This window comes from Ranitomeya imitator, chromosome 2, assembly GCF_032444005.1.
Source record: "Ranitomeya imitator isolate aRanImi1 chromosome 2, aRanImi1.pri, whole genome shotgun sequence".
NCBI lineage: Eukaryota > Metazoa > Chordata > Amphibia > Anura > Dendrobatidae > Ranitomeya > Ranitomeya imitator.
Window position 1 is genome coordinate 824,364,760 of NC_091283.1, and position 21,523 is coordinate 824,386,282.

The 21,523-nt window shown below is 42.7% G+C and overlaps 1 protein-coding gene across 1 annotated transcript in view; it reads left to right on the plus strand.

Annotated features, from left to right (window-relative positions):
• The window catches only part of PYROXD2 (pyridine nucleotide-disulphide oxidoreductase domain 2), a 118,112-nt gene that overhangs the window by 61,735 nt on the left and 34,854 nt on the right, over positions 1 to 21,523 (plus strand). The window contains exons 11-15 of the mRNA XM_069754005.1: positions 1,366 to 1,438; positions 6,095 to 6,251; positions 8,495 to 8,649; positions 19,497 to 19,603; positions 21,311 to 21,431. Coding sequence (XP_069610106.1) covers positions 1,366 to 1,438; positions 6,095 to 6,251; positions 8,495 to 8,649; positions 19,497 to 19,603; positions 21,311 to 21,431 — 613 coding nt within the window. The remainder of the gene's footprint in view (positions 1 to 1,365; positions 1,439 to 6,094; positions 6,252 to 8,494; positions 8,650 to 19,496; positions 19,604 to 21,310; positions 21,432 to 21,523) is intronic.

Genomic DNA, 21,523 nt, shown 5'->3' on the forward strand with positions numbered 1-21,523 from the left:
GATGCTGACTAGTGCTGTCTCTGTGATGCTGACAGGTGCTGTCTCTGTGATGCTGACTTGTACTCTGTGATGCTGACTAGTGCTGTCTCTGTGATGCTGACTAGTGCTGTCTCTGTGATGCTGACTAGTGCTGTCTCTGTGATGCTGACTAGTGCTGTCTCTGTGATGCTGACTAGTGCTGTCTCTGTGATGCTGACTAGTGCTGTCTCTGTGATGCTGACTAGTGCTGTCTCTATGATGCTGACTAGTACTGTCTCTGTGATGCTGACTAGTGCTGTCTCTGTGATGCTGACTAGTGCTGTCTCTGTGATGCTGACTAGTGCTGTCTCTTATGATGACTAGTGTTGTCTCTGTGATGCTGACTAGTGCTGTCTCTGTGATGCTGACAGGTGCTGTCTCTGTGATGCTGACTTGTACTCTGTGATGCTGACTAGTGCTGTCTCTGTGATGCTGACTAGTGCTGTCTCTATGATGCTGACTAGTGCTGTCTCTGTGATGCTGACTAGTGCTGTCTCTGTGATGCTGACTAGTGCTGCCTCTGTGATGCTGACCAGTGCTCTCTTATGCTGACTAGTCTGGTCACTATGGTTTTTGGCTAATGTTGTTTGCACCCATTGGGTTCTTCCTTTCATTAAAATGCTATAGTTATATCTGTGTTTAGGAAAGCTGAGTGACACCCAATATGGACTCCTCCATTACATTCCCTACATTGGTTGTCAGCGAGAATTCTCAGACTGCTGAATAGTAATTGTATTTATGTGCTATAGACTTTCTGTGAATCTGTTCACTGCTCGGAGGTGAACATAGCCAAAAATAAAAGAGGGGCATAACGTTAACTGAGAGTTTCTGCGCCTGATATTTAATGAAACATCTGACATGTGGAATTTTATAAAATTATAGGCCACCTTTAACTTTTAAAATAATCCAGATTATAATCTCTTGCGTTTTTTTGTTTTACAGCTCCTATGTTGACCTGTGTCATCAAGGCTATAATTCACAAACATACTCCTCCATCCGTCCCTAACATTCAGCTGACACATCTACTGTGAGATATTAAGACAAATGATTGACAGATGGATACGAATATCATTGCAGAATGAGGCTACACAGAGTATGTTTGTAGTCTGTTACTATGGAAACACATAAATCTGCATAGGAGCTGGATATACAAAAACGGTAGAAAAAAATTAAGCTGGGTAATTTGCAAAATTGCCTTATTTTTTTTTTATCACAGCTACATTTGAGCAATAAAATGGGTTGCAAAAGTCTACAAACCATTACCCTCACTCTCAGTAACAATCTGAAAGATCATGTGTCTGTTCTGGAGCTTGTTACAAATTGTGTTTTCTCTTTCTTATTTTTAAGGAGCGATTGCCAGAAGATTTTATAACAAAGATTTCACAGTTTGATGCCAAGTCCCCAGTTACCAAAATAAATGGTAGGTTTACCGAGCCTCAATTACGGCAATTAGCTAACGAAAGAAAATATATTTACTCTCGTGCTAATGATCTTCTCATCTAAGGATAATGTGTGCGGCCCGGGTAATAATGGAATAATGAGCGGCGGCAGCTTTTGTTTATGAACCCAGGAAAAGCTGCAATTCTGTAACAGATCTCGGAAGCTTACTGATTGAAGAGCTGATACTTACATTTAGAGTCGATTAGTCAATAGGATTTGTATGCACAAGTTATGGTGTCACGACACAAGGAACTTCAGGCCCTTTATGGACGGTTGACTTGTTTTTTTTTGGTTTGTCATTTGTGATTTGGGTCATAAATCAAAATTTAAAAGAACAAGAAACATGCCGTAACACAGGGATGAGAGTAAAAAAAATGAACCATGCTTTATTTGTACAAAAAGAACCACAAAAAATACTTAAAAACAATGAAAAAGTCAAAGACATATAATACAGCAACCCACAATAGAGCGGACTCTTGCCTATCTCTACCCCACACGATATAAAAAGTGAGGTATAATGAAATATAAAACATAACAAAGCTTATGTATAGAAACAAAAAATATGTAAATTTGCTATTACCGTCATCACGCTGACCTGTAGAAGGTGCCGCTTTGATATTGATGATCTATCAACATAAAAGGTCATTTATCTCATTAGAATATCAATACTAGGTCAACTCCTATTTAATTTAGTAGGTCACAAATATCAAAGCAATGGACCCAATACTGTAAAGATACCCCTCTCTTCATCCCTCCCCCCGAAAAAAAAAAAAAATCACATTTGATGTTATTCTTAATTTCTCCCCAAAGAATGAGTTTCCCAATACGGCAAATGACATAGTGCCATTGAAAATTACAACTCGCCCCCCAAAAAACTGAAGCCCTAATTCATCATTGCCTTTTGCGCCTTTTTTCTTAAGTAAAAATTGTTGCCATAATGACTTTATTTGCTCCTTATTTATTATCTAATTTGCACCTTTTTTTATGTTTTTTTTCCTTATACAGATGTTTTAGCCCAATTCACGATTTGCAACTTTTTTGCAAAATTTGCAAAAATGTGCAATTTTTTGCTACATTTTTGCACAAATTGTAACCTACCGTAGTTCATCACATTTCTGTGCAATTAAAGACTAAGCTTCGACATTTTAAAGGATGATGCGGCTTTTTTGCTCTAAAAACAAGGTGCCATAAAAGGTTAAAAGCAAAAAAAAAAAGATAATTTTTGATTTTGCAAAAAAAATAAAATAAATAAAATCATCAACTCTTGTGTCAAGATATCGGTAGAAGAACTGGCAACAAATGACACAATATAAAAAAAAAAGAAAAGTCGCAAAAAAATAATAAAATAAGGCAAGTGATGTAATTGGGTCCTTCGTTTCTTTTTATTCCAGAAACAGCGCCACTCTTGTCTATAGGTTGTGTCTGGTACTGCAGCATTTCAGTGAACGGGGCTGAATGGGCACGATGCTGTGCACACGCACCGTTACCATTATTCTTCTGTACGGGCACCTGCTCTACATTATATCCACAATGGCAGGATAGAACAATCAGTAATGACTTCTTCTGCCGGGTTATTTTTGCTTGTATAAATATGCTGAGCAATGAAGTCGTTGGTGAAATTTGCTGAAATTCCTCAATCTGAATGTATTTTCTTACGCTATTAAAAAGTAATTACGCCATTGTTTAGATCTCGGGAGCGAATGAGCTGCGGAAGCGGCGGTGTCAGCAGAGACGGAGCGTTCAGTCCTCCTCGTCGTCGTGTACTTGTGGATTCTGCACGAAGCGATTTCTTTCTGCATCCCGAGACATCCTTTACGAGGCACCTGCCACATTCATGGAATGTCTAGGCGTTGTTCCAGGGAAGGATCTTCACATAGTTTCCATCTCATGAAGCACTTCAGCAAAAAGTGCAATTTAAGTTCAAGGGGCTCCTTGAGCTGGTAAAAATGGGATCCCCCCCCCCCCAAAAAAAAATATGCCCTATTACAGTAAATGGAATGATTCCAACAAATTCATGCATGCTGCACTAAATACATACAAATTATACTGAAATAAAATATTGTAAGAAACTATACAAAAATAAAGATTATTAACTATGATGCCATAAAACATAATTTCATGTTAGTGAACAGCATTGCCTCGCCGTAGGCTTTCAAGAATTTTTATACATGGCCTAGGTATGGGCAGGATGTGCCTGACACCGACATAGGGCTGATCACGTTACCAGTCACATGTAATTTACGGCAATATATAATCAGTACAGGAATTATTGATTATACCAGATATTAATGTTAAATAAATATATCTGTATTTTTTTTTAAATGTTGACACTGTGTTTTTCTATTTTCATATTACTACCAGTATGAAAAGAAAAAACTGTTGTTTTTTTTTAGTTTTCACACTGACCACAAGTCCATATGGACATAGACAGCAGTAGATTGGTTCTGACTCTTTGAACTTGCATAGGAGAATATTTCTGTCATGATATTGGGGTCGGAAAGCGGACGGCACAACACACACTCAATGAGATGGAAATAGGAAGAGGAAGGCCCTACCGGTAGGGAATGAGGGATGGTCACCTCCTGAGCTCAAACCTAAGCCTGTCCCTGCACTCCCCTAACGCCCTAAGTGGGTCCTTCCCCCCACCGCCGTCAGGAACCTTGTTCCTCGCTGTCACCTCGCACTGCCCTGGCTTGTGCATTGGGGAGGAGGGGCGCTAGCCTCACCACTACAAATGATACAACACAGGGAGCAGTGACAAACACGAGTGAAAACACCAAACTTAGCTTAATAGCCTTTTCTGCTGCAAAGCACTGCACAGCAGAAAAAAGGCACCCAGACCACAAACTCCACAAAACCAGCAGATTCACCACTGCAACCAGCGATCTCCTTACTCCAGGCTTGGTCAGCATAGATTGCTCTATTCCCGACAGTCAGCTGATGCATCAGGTGACTATTTAAATGTTGGTGGGAGTGGTCACCACCCACATCAGCTGACTGAGCGAGCAACTCTGCAATTGCAATACACAGCCAGCAAAGGAAGCTGACATTAACCCCTGCTGGCCTGAAAGGAAAAAAGCTACATTTAAATCATAGTGGAACCAGAGCTGCCACGCATCCAAAAATGGATTGTGACAATTTCTCTAAGCAAACTATGACCTGGGCAAAAGGTCATTGTATAGGAAGGGAGGAGGTGAGCTGTGATATCACCTATTGTGAATGGTGGATCCTGTGTTATCTACTGTATATAGAGGTGTTATCAGTCATTGTACAGGAGGAGGGGGTGAGCTGTGACATCACCTATTGTGAATGGTGGGTCCTGTGTTATCTACTGTATATAGAGGTGTTATCAGTCATTGTACAGGAGGAGGAGGTGAGCTGTGGCATCACCTATTGTGAATGGTGGATCCTGTGTTATCTACTGTATATAGAGGTGTTATCAGTCATTGCACAGGAGAAGGAGGTGAGCTGTGCCATCACCTATTGTGAATGGTGGATCCTGTGTTATCTACTGTATATAGAGGTGTTATCAGTCATTGTACAGGAGGAGGAGGTGAGCTGTGACATCACCTATTGTGAATGGTGGATCCTGTGTTATCTACTGTATATAGAGGTGTTATCAGTCATTGTACAGGAGGAGGAGGTGAGCTGTGACATCATCTATTGTGAATGGTGGATTCGGTGTTATCTACTGTATATAGAGGTGTTATCAGTCATTGTACAGGAGGAGGAGGTGAGCTGTGACATCACCTATTGTGAATGGTGGATCCTGTGTTATCTACTGTATATAGAGTTGGTACATTTCATTGTAATCCTTCCTACAATGACGATAAGATTATTACAGAACAGGAAGTATGAGTCCTATTGGTTGTTGGGAACATTGCAAGATGTTTTCTTTTATACAGTTGGTGATAGGAAAAAAATATCATAATTTAAAGAAAAATTACTTGAAACATAAATACCTGATTTAAACAGTAGATCATTTTCTGATGACCCATTCCTTTTAATGAAGACCACTGAAGTCTTCTCTCTCCTGTGGTTGTACGAGTCCCAGCTTTGGAGATACCTCTGAAGCACATTGATGGTCCATCCTTAGGTTAGACCAGCTTGAATATTTCTGCAAAACCCCAACAAAATGGCACAAGAGACAATAGAAGAGTTGTCACCCAGCTATTCCATACTTCTGAACTGCCTAGTTATGTAGGTAATTGGGATCAGGAGGTGAATTTCTCGGCCGGTCGTTGAGATAGGTAATTTCTTCCTATGGCAGCATTTGTATTGTTACACAGCTTTAAAACAAAAAAAGCTGATTTTCTTTTTTTTTAATGACCTAACAAAAGAGAACAGTTCAATAAGTTATAGATTGGTCAATTTAAAGGGAATATTTGCCCACTGAAACCAGGGGTCCGTCCGTATTGGTCTTAGTACAACAATAAATATGATACCAATCTTGTAATCATCCGATGTAACAGAGCTGAGAAATCAAGCTTCTAAGCCACATGCAAATTAGCCTGGAAGTGCATTTGGGGAGTGTCAATGGATTTGGAGTTCAGAAATTAGCATAACATTTCATTATGTAAAGAATAACATTTGTTTAGCTAGGAAACCGATATAAAAAGTTTTCTGTTTATTTTAGTGGCTGTTGATCGGTTACCAAACTTCCTGTCTATACCCAACACATCGGATGGGAAACCTCTGCCCCATCACCGCTGCTCCATCCATCTGAACAGTGAGGAAATGCAGCTGCTTAATAACGCCTATGAAGATGCCAGTAAGGGGCGGCCGTCTGAACGGTAAAGTCTCCCATGGGCGAAGTATTTGGAAAGCAAAGGCTGAGACCTATATATCTTGATAGTGGATACAGGGGGCACTGACATCCCAATATCAGGGGAAGGTAGTAAGCTGACCGTGGCTTCTCAGTTCAAAATATTTGGGTGTTCAAGTGTCATTTCCTCTCTCGAGCTACGTCGATCTGAATCTGTCCCCATTGTTGGACGGGTTTAGGAAGAAAATGGGGCGTGGTGCAAGTTATATCTCTCAGTGGTGAGAAGGATAAACTTAATTAAAATGATTCTTATGCCCCAATTATTGTATATATTGCATAATTCGCCCGAAACTCTATATTTCACGACCTTGTTTTGGGGGAAGAAACAGCCAAAAATTAGGCTGGAATTGCTTCAGAGGCCTATAGATGGGGGAGGTTTGGCCCTTCCGAATCCCTGGATCTACTTTTTGGCAGCGCAGGGTCAGCAGATGAGAGGTGAATGGTTCAGCGGATTTTGGTTTGGTTGGTGGGAAGGGACCCATTGGTTCAGGGATTGGAGGCAGGGGGATTTGGGAAATTTGGAACGGCCTATCCTTCTTTGATACTGGTTCAAAAAGTATCGGAGGCAATTAAAAAGACAAGAGAAGTGGGACTTTTAACAAATCTCTCCCCAATATGGCATAATGAAATACTACCTAAATTTATTAAAATGGGGGAATTCAAAAATTGGACATCATTGTATATTCAATATGTGGCTCAGTGTCAGGACGCACAAGGGCTGTTATCCGTAGAAGCACTGCAGGAGTTACGGGTTGCAGGAGACTTGTAGGTTTCAATATGGACAGCTGAGACATGACTATCGTGTGCAGAGCAAAATGGTGGATATGGGAATTTATAAAGATATTCTGGCGAACTATGTCTGTGCAACGGGAGGAACGAAAGGGGTAGTCTCGGATATTTATAGGGATTTGTTATATACCTTTCTTAATCGATTCCCTATTAAGGCAAAAGAGAAATGGGAGGGAGAGCTGGGAAGGATAGAGGAGGATAAATAGGAGGATATCATGGAGTATATTCCCCAATTATCATTAAGTGAGCCGGGTAGACTTTCGCAGTTATATGTGCTTCACAGAGTATATAGAACTCCGGATAGGCTATATAAGGCAGGGCTGAGACAGACCTCCGAGTGTCCTAGGTGCCAGTCCGAGGGGGCAGGGATTCTACACATGGCAATGTATGGGATTGAATTCATACTGGTTAGAGGTGGGAGAAGCAATTGGGAAATCGTATGGCTGTGCAATCGCAAGCGATCCTGTGATATATATTTTGGGATATGTGGACGAGATCCGAATTCCAAATCATCATAAAGTGGCCATAGCTAGATTATTGTATGCTGCGCGAAAGCGAATTGCCCGGCACCGGTTGAGTGAGGTACCGCCGCCTCTGCAGGAATTTTATAGACAGTCTGATATGGTTATTAATATGGACAAGGGTATTTATGAAAAAAGGAAAAGTATGAAAACTTTAGAAACACTTTGGAAACCGTGGATGGAGAGGAAATGACTCTATAGAATATATGAGTTTCACTTTTTGTTTGTCATCTGACCTTCTAGTTATTTTCTGCTTTTTTTTTTTTGCTGAAATCCAAAATGTTAAAAATAATGTTAAATATTTCTTTTATATATTTTTCTCTCTTTATTACGTTTTTGTGTTCTTATGTATTTTACTACCCAAGCCCTAAACCTAACTCTAGCACTATATATAACCATGATACTAACCCTAAACCTTGACCTAACCTTACGTTTAACCCAAGTCCTATCCCTAATTTTGACCCCAACCTTAGTAAGGGTTTGAAAAAGTACGTAAAAACTTTTTTTTTTCCAGTGGACATTTTTTTTTACATTTCAAACTACTTCATCAGCAGGTGAGGGGAGAGGTCACTTCATCATGCTGACAGCTATGCCATCTTAGTTGCTGCCTATGCAGAGCGTAGCAACAGGTGACAAACTAATCTTGTCTGCTGCCCTCTGCATAGGAACGTGCTGCACCTACCGAGATGTCATAGCAGCTTCACCTATACAGATTTCTTGCATCAGGACAGGCAGTCTCTGCTCCCCTCCATGAAGAATTGGCGCTGGGGACAGGGAGAGAATGATTAGAATCTGGCACCATGGAATAGGGACAGACAGGCAGATAGATTGTTTTGCAAATTACACTAAGTTTGTGAAGACATGACATGTGATGGTGTTCACGGTCTCATACTTTTCACAGGCCAATGATTGAGCTCTGCATTCCGTCATCGCTGGACCCGACCCTCGCTCCCCCTGGATGTCACGTTATTTCCATCTTCTCGCAGTACACCCCGTACACCCTGAGTGATGGGCGGCAGTGGAACGAAGACGAAAGGAATAAATATGCAGATAGTGGTAAATAATATTTTATTAACTCTTCCCTTTTTTTTATATAGATAAGCAGCTGCAAATGTGAGCGATTGCCCCCTAATAGTCCGAGCAGAGCCTTCTCCATGGCGGCTCTTTGCTCTCTGGAACAGCTGGCATTCAGCGACGTTCAATGCTCCGATACCCCAGGATTGGCACAGCAGGGAAAATTAGCATTGGCTTTGTGGTTCCCCCAGCGATATCAGCTGATTGCCTTCTTCTAAGGTACCTGTAATAAGGAAAGAATTAGTCCGCCCGGCAGCTGGGAGCTACAGAAACAAAATCTTTAAGATTCAAAGAGAAAAAAAAAAAAAGTTTTCCAAAACTTTTTATTTCTACTGTGATTGGTAGCATCTATGTGAGATGCAAAGTCGTTAGGTTGTCACACCAGGGTCCTAGGGTGTGAGCAGGGGTGGATTAAGGGTATGTGTCCACGTGCAGTAAACGCTGCGTGTTTGACGCTGCATAGGGACGCAGCGTCAAACACGCAGCGTCCAGATGTTACAGCATAGTGGAAGGGATTGAATGAAATCCCGTCTCCACTATGCGTGGTAACACGCACGCGGCGGCCCTGCGACTCCGGACATGCTGCGCGTCTTTTCAGATCGCAGCATGTCCGTATATCTTGCGTCGCCGCTGCGTCGCCGCAAGATTTAGCACAGGGCGCTATGGTGGGGAGCGATGATCCCGGATGTGTGCTATGAACACATCCGGCATCATCGCGTCCCAGAAAGGGGGCGGGGCTTACCGCAGAGCTGCTAAGCCGCTCCGACGATACCGCCGGCCATCCTGAAAGTGGACACATACCCTAAGGGTAGCCAGGGCCCCGGGCTGTTCAGACTCTGTGGGCCCCCCGGTCATGTGACGGGGTCATGCGATGGGGTCATCATATACCTGAACCAGATTATTCCAGAAAAATAGTTGCTGAGTGAAACTCCACTTCTCACCTATCACACATTAACAGTTCCCATCTCCAGATCACACATACAGCCGGCAGCTTTTGTTTTGGCCAAAAAGATTTTTCAAGCCGCCACCATAACACAGTAGACACTTTTTGCCTGGCGCTACTCTATTGTAACCTATTAAATATTTGTTAAAATATGCAATACAATTTAGGTATATTTTTATTTATTTTTCAATTTTTAAAATGACCTATAATATCACATACAAGGAACAAATACAACACCATGACCAGATCACATATTACCGCCACAGTGATTAAATAATATTACATACAAGGAACAAATACCACCGCACCATGACCTGACCACATATTACCCCCACAAAGTGACCAAATAGCACATGCAAGGAACAAATACCATAACACCATGTCCAAACCACTTATTACCACTACATAGTGACTGAATACTACAATACTGATCAGTAATAAAAAAAAAACAATACTATCACCATCAGTGCCAGTATTCACAGGAGATCTGTACTTAGTATGCAGTGTCTGTGTAGAGGTAATACAGAGATCACTGGTGGTATTATACACAGGAGCTCTGTATATAGTATACAGTGTATAGTGTCAGTGTATAGGTAACACTGACTCACCAGTGACGTCTCTCGGTGAAGTCCTTCATCTTTCATCCAGCACAGACCACCATCACTTCATCCAGCCAGGACTCATCTCTGCAGGAAATAACACAGTTATCTCGAGCTCCGCTTGCAGAACACATTACTTAATTTTTCCCAATTTCTACATTACACCACATGAAGAAAAAAAGGCGACATAGTGTCACTCTGCACAGTAACAGGACCGCCCCCAATTTAAAACGGTATACTTAAAAAATAAAATAAATACATCACTGCAGTAATAATATCCCTTAATTAGCCCCTATGGTAATAATAATATCCCCCATCCTGGCGCCGTGTATCTCATTCCTGGCTCTAGCCATATGTTCTCGCATCCTGCCCTCATGAGTATCCATCCTGCCCCATATGATCTCCCAATCCTGCCCCATTGGTCTCCATCATATCCATCTTGCCCCATGATCCTGCATGATCTGTCTCCAATCCTGCCCCATGTCTTTCATTCTGCCCCGTGTCTCCAATCATGCCCCGTATCTACATTCTGCCCATGTCTCCAATCCTGCCCCATCTGTCTCATGTCCTGCCTCCAGTGTGTCCAGCATCTCTGCTCCTAATGTCCAGCATCTTTGCCCCCAGTGTCCAGCATCTCTGCCCCCAGTGTGTCCAGCATCTCTGCCCCCAGTGTGTCCAGCATCTCTGCCCCCAATGTGTCCAGCATCTCTGCCCCCAATGTGTCCAGCATGTCTGCCCCCAATGTGTCCAGCATCTCTGCCCCCAATGTGTCCAGCATCCTGCCCCTAGTGTGTCCAGCACCTCTGCCCCAGTGTGTCCAGCATCTCTGCCCCTAGTGTGTCCAGCATCTCTGCCCCCAATGTGTCCAGCATCCTGCCCCTAGTGTGTCCAGCACCTCTGCCCCAGTGTGTCCAGCATCTCTGCCCCCAATGTGTCCAGCATCCTGCCCCTAGTGTGTCCAGCACCTCTGCCCCAGTGTGTCCAGCATCTCTGCCCCAGTGTGTCCAGCATCTCTGCCCCCAGTGTGTCAAGCATCTCTGCCCCCAGTGTCCAGCATCTCTGCCCCTAGTGTGTCCAGCATCTCTGCCCCCAGTGTGTCCAGCACCTCTGCCCCAGTGTGTCCAGCATCTCTGCCCCCAGTGTGTCAAGCATCTCTGCCCCCAGTGTCCAGCATCTCTGCCCCTAGTGTGTCCAGCATCTCTGCCCCTAGTGTGTCCAGCATCTCTGCCCCCAGTGTCCAGCATCTCTACCCCCAGTTTCCAGCATTCTGGCCCGGATCCCCCGGATTGCCGCTCTCAATAAAAAAAAAAACAATAAAAAAAACGAGTTCTTCTCACCTGACCACACTCCTTCGGCAAAGCTCCCTCCTCGCAGCTGAAGCGCGCACTCGCCGGTAACTGACAATGACATCAGACGCCGGCGACGTGCACGCTGCGGCTGACGTCAGCTGCCAGCCTTCGATTGGCTGGTGGCTGTTAACTATTGACGTGTGGGTGTGGGCACGCACGTAAATAGCTTTAATCTGCCGCAGCGCCGGTAGGGGCCCGGTGAGCAGATGAGACGGGGTCCGATGCGGGCCCCTTCTGCCCACCAGGCCAATATGCCAGTCAGGGCAGTAATGCCCTGATGGCGGCGGTCAATCTGAGTGGTAGCCCAGGGCCCCCCCACACCACTGGGCCCTGGGCTACCGCCCAGATTGACCTCATTATAATCCGCCCCTGGGTGTGAGGGTCTCATCAGCTTCAGTAATACCATTAATACCTTGTGACATTTATGGGACCCTCATGGTTACTCAAAAGTATCAAACTTTGCCTCAACGCAGATTTCCTAAGAGTCCAATTCCTCTGGGACTGTTTTGATGATGGGGAAGCAAAGAGATGTGTTTTATGCAAATTTGCATAAAAGGGAAACTTTTATTAATTTTTACAGGTTGAGAAAATATTGGCAAACATGGAAGAAAAAACCCCATCGTCGCCCAAAAGAGAAACGTCCTGTGCTTGTTTCCCTCTCCATGCTCCTTGGACCAATTTTTCAAACTCCTGCTAAAAGTGCAATTGTTCTGCAGAGGGAAGTCCTGCACAGGTTCTTACCACCCAGTATCAAGGCAAAGTGAGAGAGGGTCAACCAGGGCAGGACCCCCTCTCTCCAAGCCAATGGCTCCGTAGCAGTCACATGGATGGTTTGACTCTATGGTCTGCATGCTCTTGTAATTTGAGACTCAGTTGTTAGGAGCCAGTATGCGAAGTGTAAGCACAGATAGTTGAGAGATGGAAAATAGGCCAATGTGTTTTTTTTGTGGTTCCTTCCCATTACTGGCCCTATTCCTCCATCATCTATTGCATTATGCTGAGGCCGCATTGACCAGACCCCCATTGCTGGAGCTTAGGCTACGTTCACATTAGCGTTGCGCGCCGGTGCGTCGGCGACGCAACGGCGACGCAACGCGCGACGCACCAAAAACGCGCGCAAAAACGCTGCGTTTTGCGACGCGTGCGTCGTTTTTTGACGAAAATCGGCCGCACGAAAAATGCAACTTGTTGCATTTTCGTGCGTCCGACGCTAGCGTAGAAAACGACGCACATGTCGAAAAACGCTAACAAAAAAACGCACGCGTCCCCTATGTTAAACATAGGGGCGCGTGGCCGCTGCGTCGCCGCTGCGTCGCCGACGCAACAGCGACGCACATTAGCGTAACGCTAATGTGAACGTAGCCTTACAGGCAGATCCTAATTTTGTTATAAAACTTGTTATATATATCAAAAAAAGTTTTTATTTTTTCTTTGTTATATTTTATTGTCTTTTCCCCTTACATCTGATCATGTACAAAGCAGAAGACGTCCCATTCGCAGAGGTTGACAAACGCCGCTCATCCTTGCAGCTATTCATTATTTACGTAATGCAATCCTGCGGTCAGAGAATATCACAAACATGAGTTTTACATTATGAGCTACTATAATAGCTAAATTGTATTTAGTACATCAGGAAAGAGCAGACACTGATAAAGTCACGACTTTCAGATTTAGTCCGTGAGCCAACATCCATTACATAACTAGTTCACGTATTTCCTTCTAGATGTTTTTTCATATTGCTTTTTTTTTATGGACGCTTACTACATACTTAAAGGGGTTGTCCATTATGCACCATATATGCGGCGTTGGTGTTATCGTATTTCTCAGACTATAAGACGCATCCTAAGTTTAGAGGAGGAAAATAGGAAACAAAATGTTTAACCTGTCATCACGATGAGGCATGTCAGGGGTCACCGGTGCGTCTTATGGTCCAAATGTAGCTTGGTGGTGGGGCGGGGTCACAGCAGGCAGAAGCAGGGTCACATTTATGTCATATGACAGCAGGAGTGGGGCGGTACTGTGAGCCCTGGGCTGGGAGGATGAGGTGTTCCAGTGGTGCGAGGCAATGAAAGAGTCCCTGATGCCCACATTGATCTCCCGGCGGACCTCGGTAAAATGGCACCGAAGTTGGCGCATGCACAGATTGATATCTCTTTGCTCATCGTTGAGCTGCGATCTAAATCTGTGCATGTGCCGACGCCATTTTCCTGAAGCCCACCACGAGGTCAATGTGGTCAGCGGGGATTGTGCTCCTGCACTGCATTGCCCAGTTCTTCCAGCCAGGGCCCGCAACATCACCCCACTCTTCCCGCAGCGGCAACCCCGTTCCTGCCTCCTGTGACCTCGCCCAGTAAGCTACATTTGGGCTATAAGACTCACCTCCATTTTCATCCCAAATTGGTTGGGAAAAAGTGCGTCTTATAGTCCAAAAAATGCGGTAATTTGCTGATCGGTGGGTGTCTTGACCGTTGCGACAGGAAACCAATAGGCAGAATGGGGAATTTTCATCTCTGTTACAAAATTGCGTGGCAGGTCAGATGCCCAACCGCTGCTCCATTCATCCACTATGGGACTGCTGGAAAAGCCAAGCACAACGCCTTAGGGATATAATGGAGCGCCGGTGGAGCATGTGCATGGCTATTCAATTCTATCAGAGATAAAAGTGCCCAATTCTGCCAATTGCTGCAGGTTCCAGCAGTCCTCCAACCTAAGCAACAAGTCACAAGTGATGCGAAGGATAGATGATAACTCGACTAACCTGACAAACTCCTTTAACTTGCACTATGGGCTATATTAAAAACTCGATTGTCAGAGCGACTCACCACAAAGAACCTGATTACATAGGATACAACTACTCGGATACCCAGTGATCAGCTGTGATCTGTGAGAGAGCCTAGCAGCAAGTGTTCAAATGCCCTGCAGCGCCTCCGCAGGGGATAGAAAGCATTGCACTCATATCACTTGTGTAATTCATGGCTATGCAACGTCCACATGCTGAATTACAAGTGTAAAAATAAGCCCAAAACTAGAGTATTTCATATAGATGAACTTCCTGGAATTTACCCAGAATTGTGTGCCGCAAACATATATGTCCACAGAAAAAGGAACTGAAAATGGCGAACTCCTGACTCATGAGGCATCAATGTTTACCCCTCAAGACCACCACCAAAAGTACTGCCCTTCTACAGTATTGCCCTTATTAGACAATTCCTATTTATTTCTTAAAGAGGGCCGTTGATCATGCCCTGATTCAAAAGTGTCCTCCATGCTGGTCTTACTGGTAAAATCTGATAAGAGTTCTTCTAACAAGTATTACCCATTCAAATCAATGAGCTGTTTATTTAAATGGAATCTATCAGCAGTTTTTTGCTATGTAATCTCACGATTACTCTGCAGCATGATGTAAGGACAGAGACCCTGATTCTGGCGATTTATCACTTAGTTTGCTGGGTGCAGCAGTTGTGATACAATCACAGTATTCTTTGCTGCAGATTTAGCAGAGCTCGGAATGCTGAGTTGTGTATAACCCCACCCACACCAACGATTGGCTGATTTCTGTGTTTTCACAGAACGCAGCTAATCATTAGTGGTCGTGTGGTTGGACCAGGAGGCACAAGACACCTAGTCCTGTAGTGATAATCTCCTGCTGATAAAACACTGATTTTATTGAAATAACAAAACTCAGCCTAGTAAATGATACATCGCTGGAATCAGGTTTCTCTGCTCCTACATCATGCTACTCTCAGATTACACAGCAAAAACATGTTTATCAGATTCCTTTTAATGCAGGTCTTCCATAGCTCGGGATAATCTTTATAATTGCTCCCCAATCTGGCCAAGAGAAGAGGTTCCAGAAAAAGGAAACACTTCCCCTCTAGTAACTCAGAATGAATAAAAGAAGCTTAAAACAAGCTAATAACAGAGTGCTGGGAAATAGAGGGCAAGAAGTGTTTCATTTCCCTGCAGTGCCCCCGCAGGACATCTGAAGTATTGCACAACATTCCACTAGAAACAATAGACTGCCTATGTATTTTTCGTGTCCGCTATAGATGGCTGCCTCTGTAATGATTGTTCCACTGGGAATTAAATAAACATAATTATAGCTTTTCATAGGATCTTCCGCCAGTGTACAGTATGTAGTGTTATGAGGGCTGCACCATTAAATCACGGGTTCTTCATTGTGCTGCCAGATACGAGCTAGCGCACACTAGTAGGGCGCACGTATTACAGCCATAAATTGCAGCACAATCCAATAAACATGCTGCAGTCCATATAAAGCGCTGATAATAACATGGTTTGAGGATTATCCCCGGTTTATAAATAAATTCTTTAATCTCTTTACTGCGGAGAATATTTCTAGTTTGTGTTCCTAACACTCTCGCCATGAATACACGAGCCGGCACTTACACATTGTGCAATGTCCCCGCTCCGCTTCCTCATTTTCGGTAACTTGCATATAATTTATGGTTGTGGATGTGAGACCTCCTGGAAATCGGTAATTTTATACTGGCAGAGGACATAGTGGTTTAGACTTGGTTAAAGGGGTGGTCCGGTCCAAATCCAAAGTGTGACGGTATGTGACCGCAGAATTATGGATCCCCCCAGTGCACGCACTGCGCACAGCGGGGACTCGCCAGTTGCAGAACTTTAGTGTCCCTTATGTCAGACCGACCAGTGCAAGCTTTAATATTTCCTTTAGTAGTATTAATTAAAAGTTACATTTTACGGTCTTGAGTTAGGAATTATTTGCCTTTTGGCAATCTGTGATTTATATTTGTTACCCTACACTGACTTTGGACAGCAATTTGTGTGTTTATGTAATTGTCTGCAGCTCTGAGCTCACTGACTGGCTGCAGCGTTCTCAATGTAACATCAGCTATGAACACAGTTACAAACATCGGTAACAAGCGGTGGAGATTCAGCGCTGGAACCGTGGAGGGGGAGTAAAAAAGACAAATCTAAGCGCTGTATTCGGACCTAGCTCTGATCACAGCAGTTAAACCCCTTAAATACTGCTGTCATTTTTTTCTGCATCTTTGCAGTGACATTTTAGAATGTCACTGCAGAGTCGAACACTGTAAAAAAACAAAAAAAAATAGTTAAAAAAAAATATATAAAAGTTCAAAGAATTCAACTTTTATTGCAATCTATAAAGAGATATATTTTCAAAGTAACCCATTTGCTATTGTCGTGTGCATAACTCCAAACTAATGAAATATAATAATAATTATCCTAGCCAAAGCGACAAAAAAAAAATTGAAAAGGTGGAATTGCTAATTTATGGTGACCTTGCATCCCCCAACAATTGAGTAAAAAAAAATGATCAGAAAGTCGTATGGATAATAAAAACTACAACTCATAATGAAAAAAATAAGCCTTGTGCTACTCTATGAAACAAAAAAGATCTAGCTTTTGGGAGGCAAAGAGGAGGACAAATTGAGAGCCAAGACTCTGACTCTGTCGCCTAAGGACTCTCATAAATCTGATGCCGGTCCTGTATAGTTACAAAAGCAGGCACGGATGAGTGCACTCCGTCCGATTTTCATAAGCTTTACATTTTATTTTCTGTTACTTGGTCACACGGGACTGAGAAATGCAAAATGCCGCACTAAAGGATTTCTAATCGTCAGATGAATATTTAATGTTAATCTAAGAGGCGGGCATTCGCATAATCGGTTTATGATCTAAGCCCTATAAGATGCTAACCAAATTGTGACCATAAATAACTGCACCCCTCTTACATCTACGCTAAGCGTTAAAACTAATAACAAAACATGACGTAGATTATCCAAGGTCCGCCATCCCCGCAGACTGGCAGAACTAATAAAAATAGTGGCTTTTTGGTGGATCGGAAAAGCAAAAAAATGAAAATTGTGCTAATTGTGAAAAGTTCCAAGAAAATTCTGTGGCTATTATTACTTTATGGAGCCAGATGATCTGGTAAGGATAACCAGGCTTAGCAACTATGAAGCTCTCATTTTGTCATAGAGTCACCCAAGCTGTAGAGACATGCTCCTCACTTTCTGCATAGTCCCTGCATGCTCCTCACTTTCTGCATAGTCCCTGCATGCTCCTCACTTTCTGCATAGTCCCTGCATGCTCCTCACTTTCTGCATAGTCCCTGCATGTTCCTCACTTTCTGCATAGTCCATGCATGCTCCTCACTTTCTGCATAGTCCCTGCATGCTTCTCACTTTTTGCATAGTCCCTGCATGCTCCTCACTTTCCCTTCCATTGTAGCTCATTCTAATGGAAGTATCTAATCTATGGCTGCCTAGAAGTAAAAACTAGAGAAATCAGGTGAAACATTAGTTTTCTACATCAAAACTCAAGGGTGAGGTTATCTACCACTAGTGATCCAGGCAGTCAACCGTGGGCCTCAATGATGCACTTGGTCTCTTATTATCTTATTCTATTTTCATTTCTTGGGCAGATTTTGTCCAGTCCAGAAATAATTCCAAATAGGTAACCACATCAATTTCAAGAACTGGCATCTCAAAGCTCACTGTGTAAATGGATCAATAGTGAGTGGGGGGTCATAGTTCTGCGACAAAATTTCCAACCATATCAAAGTGAGAAAGCTTTCATGTATTGACAGGAAGTAGTTGTCTGATTGACATAGGCTACTCTGGTCAGCCATGTTTTTCTTTAAAAAGGCTGTCATTTTATGATCCACAAATGGCACGTTTAGACGATAATCGACAAATGAGTGTTTGTAGAACCACTCGATTTCAATTTCCAGCCTGTGTTAACATGCCAGTGATCACATAACGAACAAGTAAAATGCTAAATGTTGTCGTGAAAATCATTATCAGCAGAACATTGCCATTTTAAATAGAATTTCTATGGAATGGCTTTTGGGTTGGCTACTCTAACTATTAGGTCCTAGGAGAGCCCTGGTCTTCACCGTGTAACCCCTGTAAAGGCATGTGGTCATAGGGCCCCTGGGTTGAGACCTCGGAGCCGATGGAACAAGCTGGCAAGAATGGTCAGGTCACCGAGTCAAAACCAGGTTGGAAGGCGAGAGACAAAATAATAAGACAAAAGAATCAGCAAATAACGGGACAAGGTCAAAACAGGCTAATCATAAGCTGAACAACTGAAGTGAACCAAAGCTTGTATTAACTATAACTTGCAACTTTTATTAATAAGCTGGGAGTTTGAATAAGGTGTGGTACTGTCCTGTTGGCCAAAACAGGGGGATGATTACTCTAGCTAGACACCACATACAGCCATAATTCCAGACTGGACAACATCACAAGTCCTAGCCACACTAGCCTCAATGACTGTACGTTGCCTCCATCACCGGCGCCACCCGCAGAATGAATATGGCAGCACCTGACAACAGACACTGATGAGACAAAATGTAACGGTTCCTATCGGGTTTTCTTCAGTCTGTGTAAACGATCCAGTAAATAAGCGCCAATCAACTTGTATCCAACCAGTCGGTGAAATCGGCTAGTCTAAATGGACCAAAAATGTTTATCCTTCCTACCTGAAGCTCCGACGGAGGTAGGAGAAGCCTTTCCTTCTTCGAAAAGATGGACTTGATTGAATCCACACCCAGAAATAAGATTTAAACGTCTACATTCCGAGAGATAAATGGTTAACGTAAGAAGCTAACGATTCTTAAAGAGAACAGTTCTGTTGTAAGTGGAAATATAATTAGAAGAACAAATGTTTTCTAAGGGCAGTGAGAGGAAAGAGACTGGGAAAGTTTCCCGGCCCTCCCTCGCTGCACAGCAATATACTTGATCTATATCTGTAATTTTATAGCGGAGGAATAACACTTCATTGTAGGAGATGGGCGCTCTGGACCGCCGCATGCTGGCTTCACAATATCATAATCTGCACGACTCGGTCCACAAATGAAATCTAAAAAAAAACACACAAAAAAAAACATCTTGTCAATGTAATGTTCTATGTTTTCCTTATTAGTGTTCGACTGGATAGAGAAATATGCTCCCGGCTTCAAAGCGTCGGTGATAGGCAGAGACGTCCTCACGCCACCGGATCTGGAAAGGATATTCGGTCTCTCCGGAGGAGTATGTACCTTCTGTTTCTTACTTGAGCTAATGATACTGTAAAAATAAAATGCAACATTTCCCACATAATGTATGTGAACCCATCTATGTGATGTTTCCAGTGTCATGGCTGTGGTCATTGAAATGGGCTCATCGGCAGTATGCGTATAGGACCGCCATCCGCAGTCATTGGTTTTTAATGTTGATGACTCAAATAAAAGGAAGTAATAATTAGGCTCAGATTATTATGACCAATGAACTATTATAAGAAAGACTCACACATTACTAATGTTTTTCCTAAGTAGCGCCTTATAGCCGATAGCCAAAATATTGTCGTACAACATCTAAAGAGAATCTGTCACCAGATTTCACAATGCGAATAGATTTTTAGATAATTATTAAATAGATCTCTTCAATCTGAAAAGGCTGGTGTACTTATAGTGAAAATCTGTGTCAGAATGGCTGTATAATCATCTCTGAAAGCGTGAGTGACTGATCCTCAGTGATCCTCCTCCCTGCTGCTGCTAAATCTTCACTCTCCCAACATGATTGATAGCTTCTCAGTGCTCCTCCTCCTTGCTGCTGAATCTTTGCCCACTGTGCATGTTTGACAGCTGTCCAGTGTCCCTCCTCCCTGCTTCTGCTAAATCTCTAATGACAGCTCCTCAGTGTCCCTCCTTTCTGCTGCTGCTAAATCTTCACTCACCTAGCCTAATTAATAGCTTTTCAGTGTTCCTCCTCCTTGCTGGTGAATCACCACCCACCTAACATGTTTATCAGCTATCCAGTGCTTGTCCTCACTGCTTCTGCTAAATCTCTGCCCATGTAATCCGACTAACAACTCCTCAGGGTCCCTCCTCCCTGCTGATATCTCACACTGCTCAGTACAAGCTGCCGCTGTCACTCAGACTGGGTGGGTGGAGACCAAATATATTTGGACTCATCAAAAAATGTAGATGTATAAGGGTTATACAGCCATTATGATATGGATTCTTGAATTAAGTACGCCAGCCTCATCAGGTCTAAAAATTTATATTTAATATATTTAAGCAGTTTGCATTTTGAGGCTTGCCTACAGAACCCGTTTAAAGGGAGATTTTCTATAGAACGCTTCAAAATAACCGATACATAGGGTCCATTTTTCCCACCGATCAAGGCAATATTTCAAATTTGGCAGATGGCTTCCCGCTTGGAAATCGAGAGGTGCAAATTGAAGTTTCTGGTCCCTATAAAAATGTATATTTTTATACGGTGCCCTTATATGGAATAGCTCGTTTCATGTGCAAATCTGCAAAATCTGTATTAGCCCCCTCAACCTCAATTTACTATATCATTAATAAAATGTATTAAATTATTACAATTATAAAAATTTATTATTTTTCTTTATTTTTGTTGTATTTATTATTTATATATTATATATTTTATTTTATATATACATTTAATATTATACCGTATATTATTATTAATTTATTACAAAAAATAACATTATAAAAATTAATTAAAAAATTCAATTTTATTTAACAGGGAAACTTTTGTGCAACTACTACCCTTGCACTGTTTATAGTTACAACCCTGCCACAGTGCTGGGGCTAATAATATATCAGTATCTCATAAACCTCTTTATTACCTAAGGTGCAAATGAGGGCCAAAAAATTATCCATCACCTACTAACTGAAAAAGGCTGTTTCACTCCTTTTTTTCCTAAAAGATCTACTTTTTTTCTTGCAGAACATTTTCCATGGGAGCATGTCTCTGGACCAGTTGTATTTTGCCCGACCGATACCAGGGTTTGCAAACTATAGAACTCCAATACATGGTCTTTATATGTGTGGCAGTGGAGTGCATCCAGGTACTATGCTGTTTATTCACATCCTTGCACCATTAGAGCGCACAGAGATCGGGTTTACATGGTTACATCCGCCTTAACAGTGCCAAGTTTAT